The sequence below is a fragment of the Labrus bergylta genome, chromosome 7 (genome assembly GCF_963930695.1).
Source record: "Labrus bergylta chromosome 7, fLabBer1.1, whole genome shotgun sequence".
Classification (NCBI taxonomy): Eukaryota; Metazoa; Chordata; class Actinopteri; order Labriformes; family Labridae; genus Labrus; species Labrus bergylta.
In genome coordinates this window covers 24,140,757-24,156,690 of record NC_089201.1, presented here as the reverse complement: position 1 = coordinate 24,156,690, position 15,934 = coordinate 24,140,757, and the positions used below count along the sequence as shown (strand labels likewise).

Genomic DNA, 15,934 nt, shown 5'->3' with positions numbered 1-15,934 from the left:
ACATTTCAAGTTGACTTTTTCTTTAAATTGTATTTTATTTACCATTTTGTTTTGTACCTTTTGCACTTTTTAGAATTTATTACTGTAAATATTATTTGTTATTTTACCTTATTTTATTTTACCTTATTTTGGTTGTATTGCACCGTGGGACGGAGACAAACGCAATTTCGATTCCACTGTATGGCTGGCATATTTTGAAATTGACAATAAAGTTGACTTTGATCGCTCACTGAAAATGTTAAGCGCAAACTTGAGTAGCAAAAGTAAGATTGAAAAATAGTTAAAAAAAAATAAAAAAATAGTATCACAGGCACTGCTTTAATTTGCATTTGATACATTCAAAAATCATATTCAGACAGTATGTCAGTAGCTTTAATGTTAAGGGCCATGGGGTTGTGTGATGGTGGCTGCGAGAACATACTGATCAATGGTTTCTTTTTACAGTGTACGACTGGTGTCATGTGATTTATACAACTCACTGTAAAGCAGAAAACTGAGGCTGAAGCATGGGTATGCAACACAACTTTATTGAAACTCTTGAAGCAACATCAATTTACAAACAAGGAGACGGGAGCTCTTCGAACATAAAATCCTTTTTTGAACCAAAATGACAGAAAAGAACTGAGAAGGGATTAAACTCCCAAGGATTGGACCAGCAGTGGCAGGTGCATTTTTTTATACAAAAAATAACTTATGAAATCTTTCAAGTTTACAGGAATATTGTCACACATTGCAAATGTAAATCGATGATTGGATTTACAGCTTTGCTTGTGTTTTTAAACTTAAAATGATTTAATATGTCCAAATATCAAAGCAGGCATTACTTTGATTTAAAAGACAGGAAAAATACCACTGATGAAGAACAAATAAAAAATCGTGAGCTGGGGCGAATGCATTCTGGAATTTTGAATTTTCAGTGTGGTGCAAATTAGTCAGTCACAGTCATTATGAAAGGCTTTTTTTCAGGATCGTATTGCCTGAGTGCTGCCTCTTGACACTCCTCTGGGTCCCTGACCAGCTCCGCGTTTGTAGTTCTGTTGGTACCCCTCCTTGAGCAGAAAGGACATAAAAGACACTTAAAGAACCACTCAAACAGAGACGACAGAAGAGCGAAGATGACGTTAAAAACAAGCTAATGAACGATGTGCATTCTTCGGTCTTACCCTCTGATAGTTCCCATTCGAGTAATCCCGAGGTGTGTTGAACTGAGTCGGCCCATAACCAGAGTTTGGAGTGTTGGCAAAAGGAGGACGATAACCGTCGTAGCCACCTGACAAAAGAAAGACTTCAAATTAAAATGCTTTTTCTTGACATTCACAATTAAAAGCGCTGTGGCTCTTTAGTCCCACTTAAGATCTCAGTGAAAAACAAGGTCATACCTAAAAATGTATTGTAAATTCTATTTAAGTTTTCTTTCATATACAATACTTAAAACACAGCAAAGCCACTTCCTTCCTACCATGTATAAAAAATACAACATAACTGACACCTACTGCATGTCTGAATTAGAAAAAGCATTAATTTATCAGTAAGTCTCAAAAGGGATTCATTTGTGGCTGATGGCAGTGAGCTGACCTCTGAATCCATTCGATGAGCCTCTGTAGCCGTTGATCATTCCCCTGGCATTGCGAGGTCCACCACGAGACATGCCTCTGCTGTTGTAGAAAGACTGAGGCTGCCGGACGAAACCCGGGCCCTGCTGGGAAGGCTGCGGATGTCCTCCTGACTGATCTTGGGAATGGAAGGCACCAACTACTAAAAAACACAGGGTTGTCAATATTTAGTCATAGTTGAGGATACAATATTGAAGTAAAAAAGCTTTCTGGAAATACATGCACAGCACTATCCATCCAGTCAGTAAATAATGAAAGGAAACAGAAACTCTGCCCACCAGACTGCAGTTGATCTGGCTGCATCTCTGTCTGCTCCACAGGATGCTGTGACTGGCTGCTGAAGGCTTGGTTGTAGCTGTTCTGGTATTGGCTGGCCTGGTTCAAGGCTTCTGTCTCACTCGCTGGCGGGACTGGGGCATTGAGGTTGAACACCTAAAAGAGCAAACAAGGGCCACATTGTGTTGAAGCAAAAATCAGAGGAAAGGTCACAGGCTCATTAGGAGTAACGTCCATAACTCACTATATATCCATGATAAAGTTGCTTCACTTATAATTCCTTCAACTGCAATATGCAATGAGAGGGGAATTAAGGAATTTTAAAACAATTCTTTACAGCCTGTCCTAACAGCATGTAAGCCTTATATAGTGTTGCATAGTGCATGTTTGCATACTTGCTGTCCACATTGCATCTGTTACATATCTCATTCTTGGATCTTTGAATTTCAGTTTCCCCTTGCAAACAGTATGACATGTAGTGGTTTTGTATTCAAAGTGGATTAACGGATGTGTGGTGCCATGTATTGACGAGCTTTTGACTCAAATCACAACACTCAGAGGCTCGTTGATAAACGAATTGCGGTGAGCCGACAAAACATTTTTCTCCTGTGCAGTTGACACAAATCAAAGGAAACAATCAGTCAAGGATGTGGATTTTATTTATGCACCGATATCTCCTCTTTGTAAAACAAGCCCTGCTGAGTGAGAAAAGCGAGTGCCAGCGCCCCTCCTTCCTCAGTCCTCTTCTGTCTACTTGAGCAACAGAGAGGAAAATAAAAACAGTGCTTCGGGTTAAAAACAGCACACCGCGTTTCGCTGTGTCGCTCGCGGGCAGTTAGAAAACATTAGAATCAAGCCAGTTTTGTCACTGACGCTCGTGTCGCATGCTGTTAAGACGGGCTGTTATGGAAGCTGTTACTTTGTTTCTATTTAAACTGCGTGTGACACAAAGTTCAGAAAATGTGTTTCATTTCAACTAAATGACCTGACATGTGTCCTTTCCTAAAGGTATAACTTCATCACATGGGTAATATTCAGTAAGTATGATTGAATGAGAGGGAATAATTCTCAATTCAAGGGTCTTACTGTCTGCATTGACTGGAATGGTGCTGCGTTTACATTAATGCCACTGCTGTGAGGAGCTTTGGAAACAGGCTGGAAAACCTGCGTCTGAGAGGCAGGTGGGAGAGCTGTAGAGGGTGGAGGCTGCTCTGACGACAAGGACATGGAGGTCTGTTGAAGAGAGGAAACAGCAAAATTCACATAAATACATTGAATGCGTGGTGCTGCGGAGTATATCAGGAGGACGACAACTTTCTCAACCCTTCATACATACAATGATTGCTGGTTTGAAAGTTCCTATTTGGTGAAGTTCTGCCAAGAAAATGTAAATAATATAAGGTTTGCTAATAGCTGAGATCATGATTCAGTAACCTACTGTGAAACACGTACGCATGGCGGCTATTTAACGGACCGTTCCCATTAAGTTAAGCCCTGTTTCCACCGAGCTGTCCGGTATGGATCAGTACAGTTTGGTTTGGTAAAGCCTGATCCTGTTTTAAATATCTTAAATGTTTTCTACAACAATTTCTTTCCTGGCAGTTTGTAAGATGACGTTTTTAATGCGGTTTAAAGCCTTACAATTTAATAAATATAAAAATGATTACTCAAAGGATACTTCAGGAGGAAACCTCTATCTAAATCTTAAAAATCTGAACATTCTTTATATTAAAAATAAGTGCGCAATCACAACTAAATCATAGTATCCTACATTACCAAGATTAATTTCAATTTGGTTTGGACCATAAATAAAATGAATACATTCCACACATTGAGGTTGAATCCTTTAGGTCACAAAGGGATGTATGTACAGAACAACATGGTTCACCTGAATGGGATCGATGGATTCTGTTGGGGGTCGAGGATCTGGTGTGTGTGAAGTCTGAAACATGGGGGGTGGAGTTGGTGAGACGATGGGGACCTAAGGACAAACGAAATGAGCAGGAATGGTATTGGCAAAGGGCAAGAAAGCAAGCATGGAATCCTCCCACAGGTACACAAAACCTGTGCCTGCAAGTGAAGTTTATTTAAAATATTTCTTGGTCTTCACCAACAAACTGAGCAGTAGAGAGCAAGTGTAAATCCTCCACTAGGTTATGGATCTTAGAAGACTATTTTACACAGATGTAAAAAAAAAAAAGCAATGTGCAAAAATGTTTGGCAAATATACTTAGGCGGTCAGACATATACCCAGGTGGCCTGCCCAAGTAAGTGTACTGTCCCTGAGAAGAATAACACTCTCTTTTTTTTTAGGTGTCCTTACAATGAGTATTGCCTTCTCAGGGTTGATTACTCACTTGTGTGGGTTCAGGTTGGATGGGAACAGTGTTGGGTTGCGATAGCCGGGAGTCTGGGTGAACTAAAAAAGATTGAAGGAGAAAAGCCGGGTAAGTATCACATCCTTTTCAAACACAGAATAAAATCAGAAATGAGTTTCTCTTTGTAGACGTACCTGGAGGACACACCATCTGGGGTAGGTCCATGTTCTGAGCTGGTTTCATAGGCTGTGCTGAGACAATGGCGGGGTCGATCGGCTGTCCGTCAAACTCCAGCATGGAGTCCTGGGAACAGAGGCGTGATTAGCATCATGCTTAACATCTAAAGTAAACAGGAGTTCAAAGCACAAAGTACCCACCTGCATAAAGTTGTATGTTCCCTGCATCTGGGCCATTAAGTCCTGCACCACCTGCTTCCTGACCATGGGGTCATTTGGCGGTGCAGGGGACGTTAAGCTCATGGGGTGGGTCTCCAGGGCAACAGGGGACTCTGCAGGCTGCACAGGCTGATGCTGCTGCTGCATTGCACTGATAGCCTGAGAGAGAAAGATGGGCAGAATAATGAATAAGTTACAGTGCAAGGATTAACTTGACACTTTGGTGGTGCTTGCAAGACAATACAGGCTTTCATTGTGGTTTGTAAAAGTGTGAGTTAGGTTGGGATATTATTCCATTGATATTTCCGATTTAAAACAAAACACATGGAATTATTTCCCAGGCAGGTAAAACCAGACACATAAAAAAGGAACTTTGCTAATTTGAGACCAGAATTTAAAAAAAACAGATATGCTCTGGGACTTCATGCCTTTATTACAGAAATAGGACAGAGGATAAAGTCATGCAAGAAAGGAGCCAAAGGTCGAATTCAGACACGGGTCACCTACTTCAAGGACTACAGCCTCTGTACAAAACTAACCACTAGGCCAACGGCGCCCCAAGACCATATGTTTTAGGGATGCAATAAGTTTTCCATGTTCCTCTACCTCTGTTTCCGTGGTCCACTCATCACCTTGCTCCTTCTCACTGCCGCTGTAAGTGCTGTCTGGAATGAACTGTCTGTTAACAAACTGGGGGAAGAGAGACATCAGCACAATGTTAATGTTAACACAACCCCAAAAAAATCCAAACAAGTTGGAAGGTGTGTAAAATGCTAATTAATGGCAGCAGCACCTTTCAAAAAAATGTCAGATAGAATTTCATCTGTTCAAAAGTTCATGGTCTGCTTGTCTTATTTAACACTTTCTTATAATCAACCATTTTGAATATGATGTTTAACTATTATTACCACCATGTTGGCAGCTTCAAGACATGACTGGAAAGAGGGAAATCAATCTCACCTCTGTCGTTTCAACGGCGATTGGTTCTGTGAACTCTTCAATTACTTCAGTTTCTGTGAATAGAAAAAACTATTTAGAGAATGGAGTGCTGATTTCATTACTTTCTGATTACATTAGCATTTTAAAAGTAGTGAGCTTAGATCAGCATGACTTCAGAGAACGATCAGGACCTGGATCAACAGTCTGCTCTTCTGCTTCTGAAGACTCAGCTACTGCCGCCGCCGCCGCCGCCGCTGCTGCTGCTGACGCCGGCTCTTCCTCCTCCTCCTCCTCTTCCTCACACACACCATTTTGGTGAGATGGAACACGGTCGAAGTACCCGCTCAGCAGAACCTGGTCCAAAATCTCTTTCAGTGCCTTGTCTACAAGAGGAACGACACAGTAAGCCAATTATTCTCTGGTCACCAGACGAAGGTGACAAGTTATCACAGGGAAGTCAGGTCAATGAGGCCGTGATCTGACAAGTTCAACTAGCCAGTCTATTCACAATGTAACAATCAAAGCCTAATACAGACTTAATTTGGTCCTATTTTTACATCATTTTGGTATTCTGAAGATGATTCTCTGAAGTGCACAGTCTAGACAGTGTTTATCACACAGAAGATATATTTACGGTAGGGATTTTCCTCGGCGACTAGTCGTAAAGTCGATTAAACGTAAATTTAAAGGGTGATATTAATTTGCCATTAATAAATATTGAAGGTTGCATATTGGCTGCAACTGTCAGTTGGCATGTCTTTCTGGAGCAATAGATACAACTGTTCTGCAGCACTTTCACACAGACCTCCGTTAACAACTTGTGGGTACACGTCCAAATTCATCAAAAATTATTATTCTTTTTTTTTTTTTTTTAAATCAGAAGTGCAGTTCTTTTCTACCACAAGGTCTTTATCAAGCATATTTTATTCATTACCCGTCTCCTCGCTCAGCCATCATGCTTGCCAATTAGTTCACCACCATAATGAAACCTGTACATCTGAGTGCTGACAGTATTGTGTGAATAAATCAGCTGTTTAATCACTTTGTCTTACGACTGTTCTTCAGTAGTTAAGTCGGTTAGCAGCTTCAAGCCACACTAAAACCAACTTAACCAGGCTAAAGAAACCAGTGGTCTCTCATCTGTAGTGTTGAGGACTGAAGCAGGTGAAATAATTAAATGATGAATTAACTAACAAAATGTTTAGTCGAAATGTAGGTTGCTCTGACACATTCAAAACTTCTTGCCGTTAGCGTTGGCACTGACAGATGGTTTAAGTCCAGCATGCACTCTCAATATATAAATATATATATATATATATATATTCCATAAAGTGTGTATCACTGTGTCTAATGTAGAACAGTGATAACAATGTTACTTATAATACTATTGATTTATTCTTTACTTTTTTTCTAGATTGACAGCAGATCAAAGTGATTTTCTTTATGGCCTCAGGCCAAGGCGTCTGCTGTTGTCTGAAATAGTATCGCCCTGAGTCACTGACAGAGACCTTTAAACTGATGTGAGGTGGTTGGATGGTGTCAACAAAGGGAACTGGGTCACTACTAGGGCTGCATGATCAACCGTGAAATAAATCACGATCTAGATTCTTACATACAATGCGATCTCATTTCTGCGTGATGGCGACTCTCTTGCTTCTATTTCCCTCACAAGCTGCACTCTCGTTAGTGTTTCCTGCTCATAGATGATATTCGGGCTGCCCAGGTACTATTATGGCTGCCCAAGTCGCAAAACTTTTTTTCTAAATTATGTTTTATTTATCTATAAAATTGCTGGCCACACAAGCACCTGAGGTCCAGCGCTCCTGTCATGTCAAAACTGAAGCTTCTCATTGGTTTTATTAATGTTTATGCAGCAGCTCATTTGATTATGGTGTCTCTTGGTTATGCTGCATCGTGATAAAAACGGGAGTTTTGTTATGTTGCAGGGAGCTCCTAAAGGCTCAATTAAGAAAAGATAAAAAGCTGTTTGCAATTCCGTACCCACACTTTATAAGTCTGTCGGACTGATTAGCAAACTGTTGGCACAGCTTCATAAATTGTTTGCAAAATCCATGGACTCAGTGAAGTCCGTTAATTATTACCATGCAGCGGGGCATATCAGCTCTTTCTCCTTCTCTCTCTTATGCGTGCACGTTCATTGGGCGCGTGTCTGTAATCTGTCCCGACCCCTCTTAAAACAAGACAAAACAGGAACCCAGGACGAACCCACTCTTAAAAGTGCTTAAACAAAACAAAATAATGTCATACTAACTTATATGTCAGCAGCAGCTATACTAGTTACTAGTTTGAAGCTACAGCTTCAGAAATTCTGTCGGGCTAGAATAGTGCAGAAACACTACAACTCTCCAGTCCACATGTTTATAAAAGTCTTTGATTTAATGCATTCATTATTGTGTCAACATGTGTCTGAGAAACATTGAAAGAGATAACAAAATACTACAAATAAAGTAAAAAATAAAAGAGGCAGTTTTCACTTAAAAGTTGAGTTATCTCAATTCTCAGGGAGAAAAATTGTGATTCATATTTTAGCAAGAACCGTGCAGCCCTAGTAACTACCACTAACAGTATCATAGTGTGGCTCCAGAGATCTGACCAGTGGGACCACAGGCGACAGAGCCACTGGCACCCTGCCCTGCTGCTGACTCAGGATAAGCCCACAGCTCTCAGCCCCCTAGCAGAATGCAGCAGTGCGAGTCCTGAAGCCAGATCGCTGAGAATGCAGTACGCAAATATCCCCAAGCCCTGATTATTCCCATCAGAGCACTGAACACATGCTGCATTAACAAAATACAATGCACACGCTACATTTACATATTAAGACTGATTAATAGCCTGCAAATTCTGCAAAAGCCCAAGGTTTGTTCGGAGCTTTAGCTATCTTTATCTACTGTGCATTCAGGTCACTCAAAAGTATGCAACACATTGATTATGGAAAGCTTCAACACAATAAAAAGCTTGTTGCTGATTGCTGTGACACCATCCATCTGACCAAATGTGCTGCCAACAATTTCAGCACCAGCCGGGCATATAAATGAAGCCAGAATGAATGAAAATAATAATAATTTAGCTATAACTGACAGTTGAGCTGGACCCTTTTATTATTTTTAATACTGCTTTACTTAACCGCCACCAACTTTTATTACACACTGGGCCTCACCTTCTGTCAATGGCTTTGACAGGCACAGAGCAAATAAACTTGTGGCTTGCAGTTGTATTACTTTGCCTTTCCTTTGTCAACCTCTTCTAACAATGTTCATAGTTATGTTTCATCTACACAACTAGCTTCATTACCGTGACTTTTGTGTAAGCCAAAGCTCAGAGCCTTGAGCTCATTGAAACTCTCACTTCACTGTGTGCACACATCCACTCTGTTATCAGTCTGTGTATGTGGCCATAGCATTGAAGAGCACTGGGATGACATGCTGCTTACAGCATGAATAGAGCACGACATTGATTAATCCTACAGTTCCTTTCCCTTGAAATTGATTTCTCTTTAATGGATAAAATGTTTCCTCAACGCACACTCCAGGATCCATAGATATCACTAGTTCACAATCAAACAAGACTGAACGACTACAACTGACAAAAAGAGAGCAGCAGATCTGAACGCCTTGCTAAAAATTAACAGCAATGATGACTAACAAAATAGGTGCAAAACATTGTTTCTGTTGGACTGATTGATTCATCCACAAAGTGAAGCAGCTGGAAATTGTAGATTTTACATACAAAAAAACTTGACTTACATGTTGTTCCAACCACAGCCTTGTCCTTTCCTTCCAGCAGGTCCCAGAGGTGCACAGATGCTTCTTCATACTGGTCAGCCAACCTACAAGTATAGAAATAAATAAATGGATTCCCTTGTTCAGAGGTAGAGACGCACAAGAACTCTTGCTGCATGTGAAATGTATTCCTATATTGCTGCTTCAGACTAACCTGACGTTTTGGTCACGGTCTGGCCCCACTAACTTGTAGAACTCATCAAAAGCTCTGAGGTCTGCATCTGTCAGCAGGGGTGTTCCCCCGACTCCCTGCTTCAGGTCCTGCCGTACAGTTTCGTCACCCAGCCGGTCCAAGAGGAACTGCAGCTCCAGAACCGTCTTCAGCCGCCTCTGTTCTGCCTCCTCCCGCTGCAGCTGCTCCCGCCGCGCAGACTTTTTCACCACTTTCTGCATCTAACAATTATACAAATACAAAAAAGATTGCATTAGGTTACATTCAGAAAATCTCAGGTAAGTCCAACTGAGAGAACCTTTTTTTAAAAACAGAATGGTTCTTACATCTTGTCCCATAGCAATAAACGTTTTGTGCAACTCTCGAGCAAATTCCAAGTTATACGTGATTTCCTGGTATTTGGAAAGGGCCTCCTAAAAATATGTAGGAAAGAGAGAAATTTCACACATTGTAAGGTTGTGAATTTTGTCAGAAATACAGGTTTATTTCTTTTAGTGTACAAAATTACCCACCAACTGGTCCTGATTGAGACGCTCCCCGCTGTTCTTTCTGACTTGATAATCATCCAGTTTGCTCTGCAAAAATTTAAAATAGCAATTTTATAATCATCGCCTGTGTTATAATACCTTTTATTTTACACAACAGGAATGCAGCTACATGCCATTACTCACCTTCTTCTTCTCCATGTTACGGGCCTTCTTGTCAATGACACCCAGCACTTGTTTTAAGACTTCAGACTGTCCACCGAGTGAACAACTGCCCATTGACCCTGGAGCGGATCCCACATCTGGGCTGACAGACTGCATTGTCCCATTTGCATTCATCACTGAGGGCATCTGGAAACCAAAGTGATTATGTGGCATTAAAGAGATGCTTTGTTGAATAAAATGCATACATTGACCAGAAGGATTATCTGGAAATACTGTTCGTTAACATTATGCGAAACCTTTCAAAAGGAAACCTAAGCATGGCGATGCTGTTTGATGAACAGCACAGAGTGATGGGATTAACGACGCAGTCACCTGGCAATTTTCTTAACAAAATCTCAACAAAAGAAAAAAACACACCATTCAGACAGTCTGGTGCAGTATCAGTACAAATAGGTTCTTTACGTCATTGTCATCCCAGATTACATTACAGACAGCCATGGCAGGTCCCACATCCCAGATTTTAGTGGCACAACATTCCTTGACCTTATGATACCTTTCATAACACAAATTTCGCCTGAATATCCTAATGGGATAAAAAGATGTGTAAACAATTGTATTAGGTATTATTACTGTGTACTGCAGAACTCTAAAGCACAAATCAGACTCATAACTTAATTCGTCTAAACCCAGAAGGATATGGTAATTTCAATATATACATATACATATACTCTGTACAACAGCTCACCTCATGGGAGCAGAGAGCTGTCATCATTATAATATCTGTCTCTCCATTCTGTAATCTGTTCTGCACATGTTAAATTTACAAATTACCCCTCATTTGTCTTTCTACTCACCCTTATATTGTATAGTTTCTGCTTACAACACATCTACACTCATGCACTTTAACTTATGTCAATACTGTCCATTTACAACTCTGTTTTTGCACATTTACATCCAATCTTCCATATTTAATCTTCCATATTCAAAGACTAGTAATGCCAAACCCACAAAATAAACGCAATACATTAAAGTGACGTATAAAGTTTGAATTATAGCTCGGTTACAAAGTTATGCAGTGATGCTTCAGCAGGATCTCCATGTAACTAAAAACCAGTTCACACATAGAAAACAAGCTGCAGAGGATGAGCTGATATTACTTCTAACATTTACTCTGTAACTACACAGCTGTGGTGTTCGTCCGCCGGTTCTGTGAGCTCTGTTGTCCGGAGCGGTGCGGGTCAGCTCGCCGGGTTCGGTTAAATCGGCCTTGGTCGGTGCTAACTTAGCATTAGCTACAGCGACGCGTGCTAACCAGCAGCCGGCCGGGGAGGGGGGGGAGAGAGAGCCTCATTTCGGCGGTGGCACAAACTCCCCGATTCACCCACCTTAATGTTTTTATATCCACAGGAGGAGCTTCCTAGCGATATGTACGAAACGGCCAAGTTGTTATTGTTGTTGTGTTGCTTTATATTCTCTTTCACTCTTAGTGTGGGATCCGCCCCGCCGGCCTCACCGACAACTGAGACGGTCCGAAAGAAGGAGAAACTCTTTATAAAGGCGAAAGGTCCGTTTTCAGCTGCCGTAGATATTGCCTGCGGAAATAACACGCACAATCAAAACTTTAGTGGAGTGTATCTCCGTTAAAATCAAGATTTGCCTATTCAAAACCGATAAGTTAATGTAAATGTGGAATAACTGGTTAAACATATGTTATTTAAGCCTCATGCATTAGCTATTTCTGGTCAGGCAAAAAGATTACAGTCGCTTGGTGGAAAATCTGCACAATCATTAGCTTTGATTAAGCTATCCAAACCCATCCAGGCTGCTGTCCAATCACAGCACAGCCTCTCTGCACAACGCAGTAGTCGTAATGTCACAATATTATACCATCTATTGAACAAGGGTTCAAGTTCAACCTCAGCATGACTCTAGGCATATTTACAGTCTATGCTCTAGGCTGAAAAAGACCTAAACAAGTTAAAGTTCAAGTTTTATTAAGGCGAGCAAAAAGTAAGTAATAAAAAATAAATAAAAAACAGAAATATAAACTAAAAGATGGAATTGTTAAAGAGATTAGGGTCTGATAATGAAAGGGAAAGTTGGAAATAATTGGGGTCATTATAGTCATTTTAGTCCCTGTTAGATAGAACTGCTGTGTCTTAAAGATAACTCAGAGATGTTTCAACATCTTTGAATACAACTTGGCATTCAAATTTTGCATTTCGGAGGATAACACAATTTATAACACAAATATTAACAAGTGCAACGTCTGGAATGGAAAAGAAATAAATAATAATATTTAATTTAAATGTGCACAGAGGTTATTGCCCAATATGTAACAGCATTTGAGGATAAGGGCACTTTTCTTGCTTTGTTTGACTGCATTATAAATTAAAGTGTACATAAAGACCAACAAACTCTGCAGTACACTTGACAAGCAAGAGACAAACTACATTCACACATTGAGATTTACTTCAATATAAGCTAATGGGCCAAGCAGACGGACACTTAAGTAAACTGAACTAAACTTGTTCCAGAGATCATGACAATGCTGCATCAGCCTTCAGGCCAACATAGATTTTTTTGGTTAATTACACCAGTAGGTGGCAGTAAAACTCAGCACGAAGAACAACCAAACACAGAGAAGGTAAAACCTCTGGCTGGGGAGAAGAATCATTTATGTTTAGGTTTAATTGTTCATTCCTATATATTTTTAACAAATTAAAAAATAATTAACACATAACACATGCACAGAAAATGCATACAAACTGCATCAACGCTGAAAATTGATTCAACCAAAGCAAATATAAACAAAATGTTTTAATTTTCTAGCTTTTTTTTTTACTTTAGGAAAGCTGAATCGGGGTGCCAATAGCCTAGGGGTTAGTGAGCGTGCCTCATGTAAAGAGGCTGAAGTCCTCTAAAGTGGGCGGCCCGGGTTCAAATCAGACCTGTGCCTCCTTTCCTGCATGTCACTCCCCACTCTCTCTCCCTGATTTCTGACTCTATCCACTGTCCTCTCTCTGTAATAAAGACACCAAAAGCCCAAATATAAAAACCTGAAAAAAAGGGAAAGCTTAAATGTTTTTTCTTGCGTTTCTACTTCACCTTTGAGCATTTAACCACAGAGTAAAAGTGACCAGAAGACTGTGAAACCAGCTTTCTTTTGTTTTGCCAAATACAGGAAGCAGTTAACATGGCTGCACAGTTTTTTGATTGCACTGTTCCACTGAAAGTGTTTTCTTTCAGGGATAATACTGATTATGGAAGAATTCCCAGGATAAGTGCAGCTCCCTTTCAATGAGTGAGTCATTTCCGCAGCCTGCTGTGTTTCAATCGAACAACAACACAGTTCACCAGCCATGTTCACAAAGCATTTCAGGGTGGTTCCTCTTCTTACCTCTGACCTAGACAACTGATACATTTTAATTGAGTTGAATCTTCTAATTAATACCCATTTTGTAAGAGTGTAGTGAAACATGCAACCACATTTTTGAAGTGTTAATTCAGGAGAAAGGCTTTCAAACCATAGCCAATGATCACTGTAGCCAATGATCACAAGTAGCTGGTTTTGCTATTCCTAATGCAGAACTCATGCTATCAAGGAGACAACAATATATCCAGGGTCCTCTTGTTTTAGGATATGGGCCTTCAGGCCTATGTTCAGATAGTCCATAATATATGGTTAACTATTGATGTTCTATTACTGATATCTAAATCTCAAATGATTTAACAAGATGGTGTGATATTGCCTGTTGACCTTGTATGACCTTGCTATGTACTGCCACAGATGATCTTGTTTTTTGAATGATGACATAAAGGAATGTGAGATAATTAGTATGATCTAACTGTTTGCTTTATGCTGACGCTCATTTTCCATCTGCTCTCAAACTCCACTCTGCTTTCAACTCCATAAAGCTCTCAGTACTAATCGAGCAAAACAGGAAGCTGGACATGAGTGACACCACTTCCCAAAAGGTCAACTTAACTTAACTCTTTGCTCTCCAAAATCAAACTGAAAAGATATTGAAGCTATAGCGGGCATAGCCTACAATGGCCCTTTAAAATGTTCCATTTAAAAATCACTTGTGTCTTTTATAAATCAAATTTAAAAAATGAAGGTTTATAGCTTTTTGCTTCTGGTGACATTTGAGAGGGCTAACAGCGCAGGTTTCAGGTTTTCACAGATGAATGACAATAAGCTGTAATGTTGTTTATGCTGGAAGCCTTGTTACACCTATCATACTGAACCATCTGGAGTCGACCTGTCTATCTCGGAGACCATGAGCGGGCTGCCATCATGCATGGGGAAGGGTTGAGGGACAAGGAAGTGAATGCAGTGTGCACAAACCCCCCCCCAGAAAAGCTTCATCTCTTCTCTGCATGCCAGTTGCACATCCTCTGGGATGTCTCTGTTTGCTTCACAGGAAGCAGTGAATGACTTGGTTGTCATAGCTGTCATAAATTTGCTCTTGAGCTCTTACAGGGTTGAGACATCATGGTAGCAATGTGTAAATTGGATTAAGCATTACTAACCTAACAGAGCCAGAACCATAAAAAGTTTGTAGCTTTTGGCGTATTCAGCAAGAGAATAACAAAAGATAACATTTAAAAATTATTTGAGTGCATCATACTGGGTTCCTCTCCAGAGAGATTTTGTCATGGTATCCTTGTTTTCTGAGCACTATTAGTCCATGTTAGGTATCTAGAATAAACCATGTTGGGAGATTTTTAAGAATCCACTTAAACCTTGAAGTACAAGCAAACATTGACAAAGAGATCCGTCAAGAGTAATAATAAAAAAGAAAATTCTAACACTTCAATTTCAGAGAATTATGGGCTGAGGTGTTAGTGTTGTAGACCAAACACTCCAAATCAGCTCCAGAGAGTGTCTTGTTGTGATACTGATATCATTTGCAATCAAAGGAAGGTTAAAATGGAATATCTGGGATTAGGTTTGTGAAAGAAAGCCACCACAGCTCTTTAAATGTGCTGTTGTGCTGTATAAAGAAAAAGGCGAAAAAAAAAAAAAAAACTACTATGAAGGACACGAAATGAAGAGTTTTATTTCTTGCAGGCTGCTCTACTTTCTGTGAAGCTGGCACAGCACAATGCCTTTTTTCACCTCTCTCCGGGGCCTTTTTAAGCCTGGTGTTTATCCCATGAGCATATACACAGTCCAACTACTGTCCAGCCTCAGGACACATGTAGCCAGAATTTAGAGTTTAACTGCAATCTTCCTTTGGTTGCATCTGTTTGTGGAGCTGAGTGAGGCTGCTGAGTCGAGGTGCTTTATCTCTCTACCCAGTCCAACTGCTGTGTGAGTCCCTCCCTCCTGCAGGCAGACCTGAGGCCCTGGCAGCAGATAAGAAGAAGTGGCTCTGGTTTGTCATAGAAAAGGCTGCAAGGACACTAACAAAGTGGGAATATTATTGCATCCATTAATGACAACTTCAAAAAAAAGCTCCAGGGAAAGTTGATAGCATCTTCTGTCGTACAACAGTTTACAAGAAAGCAGGTATCTTTTATAATCCAAGAGCTCTGTTTAAAAAAAAAAAAAAAAAGTAGGCCTTTAGAGCGAAAACAACTCCAAGAGTCATGTTGAAAGGTATGAAATATATTAACTCTGTTGACATAAAATTTGGTTTCTTTTGCCTTAATTATAACTGTGGTAGAAATTACTGGAAAGCTTTAAGATAAATAGCATTTCCTTCTTTTCTCCAACCCACCAAGTGCATCATTGAAATGCCTCTCACATGCTTAGGAGTCAG

General features: G+C 40.2%; 1 protein-coding gene across 5 annotated transcripts; it reads right to left on the bottom strand.

Annotated features, from left to right (window-relative positions):
- Positions 1-511: 511 nt before the first annotated feature.
- caprin1b (cell cycle associated protein 1b) lies at positions 512-11,708 on the bottom strand. Of its 5 annotated transcripts, none has more exons than XM_020659645.3 (18): positions 11,549-11,708; positions 10,185-10,349; positions 10,026-10,088; positions 9,840-9,926; positions 9,496-9,734; positions 9,306-9,388; positions 5,733-5,924; positions 5,563-5,615; positions 5,209-5,292; positions 4,585-4,761; positions 4,402-4,510; positions 4,247-4,308; positions 3,778-3,870; positions 2,976-3,122; positions 1,892-2,045; positions 1,576-1,755; positions 1,164-1,270; positions 512-1,049 (listed from the first exon to the last, which is right to left on the bottom strand). In XM_020659645.3, the coding sequence occupies exons 2-18, from the start codon at positions 10,347-10,349 to the stop codon at positions 963-965; spliced, it is 2,082 nt and encodes a 693-aa protein (XP_020515301.1). In that variant the 5' UTR covers positions 11,549-11,708; the 3' UTR covers positions 512-962. The 5 variants fall into 5 exon arrangements, with proteins under 5 accessions (XP_020515301.1, XP_020515316.1, XP_020515324.1 ...); XM_020659660.3 differs by having other exon boundaries at positions 1,576-1,752; XM_020659668.3 differs by having other exon boundaries at positions 3,009-3,122.
- Between the last annotated feature and the right edge of the window lie 4,226 nt (positions 11,709-15,934).

Coding starts and splice junctions, on each gene's coding strand:
- caprin1b (XM_020659645.3), bottom strand. CDS start 10,349: ATGCCCTCAGTGATGAATGCAAATGGGACAATGCAGTCTGTCAGCCCA. Junction 9,735..9,839: donor TTATTGCTATGGGACAAGAT/GTAAGAACCATT, acceptor TATAATTGTTAG/ATGCAGAAAGTGGTGAAAAA. Junction 5,925..9,305: donor GGCTGTGGTTGGAACAACAT/GTAAGTCAAGTT, acceptor TTCCTCTTGTAG/ACAAGGCACTGAAAGAGATT.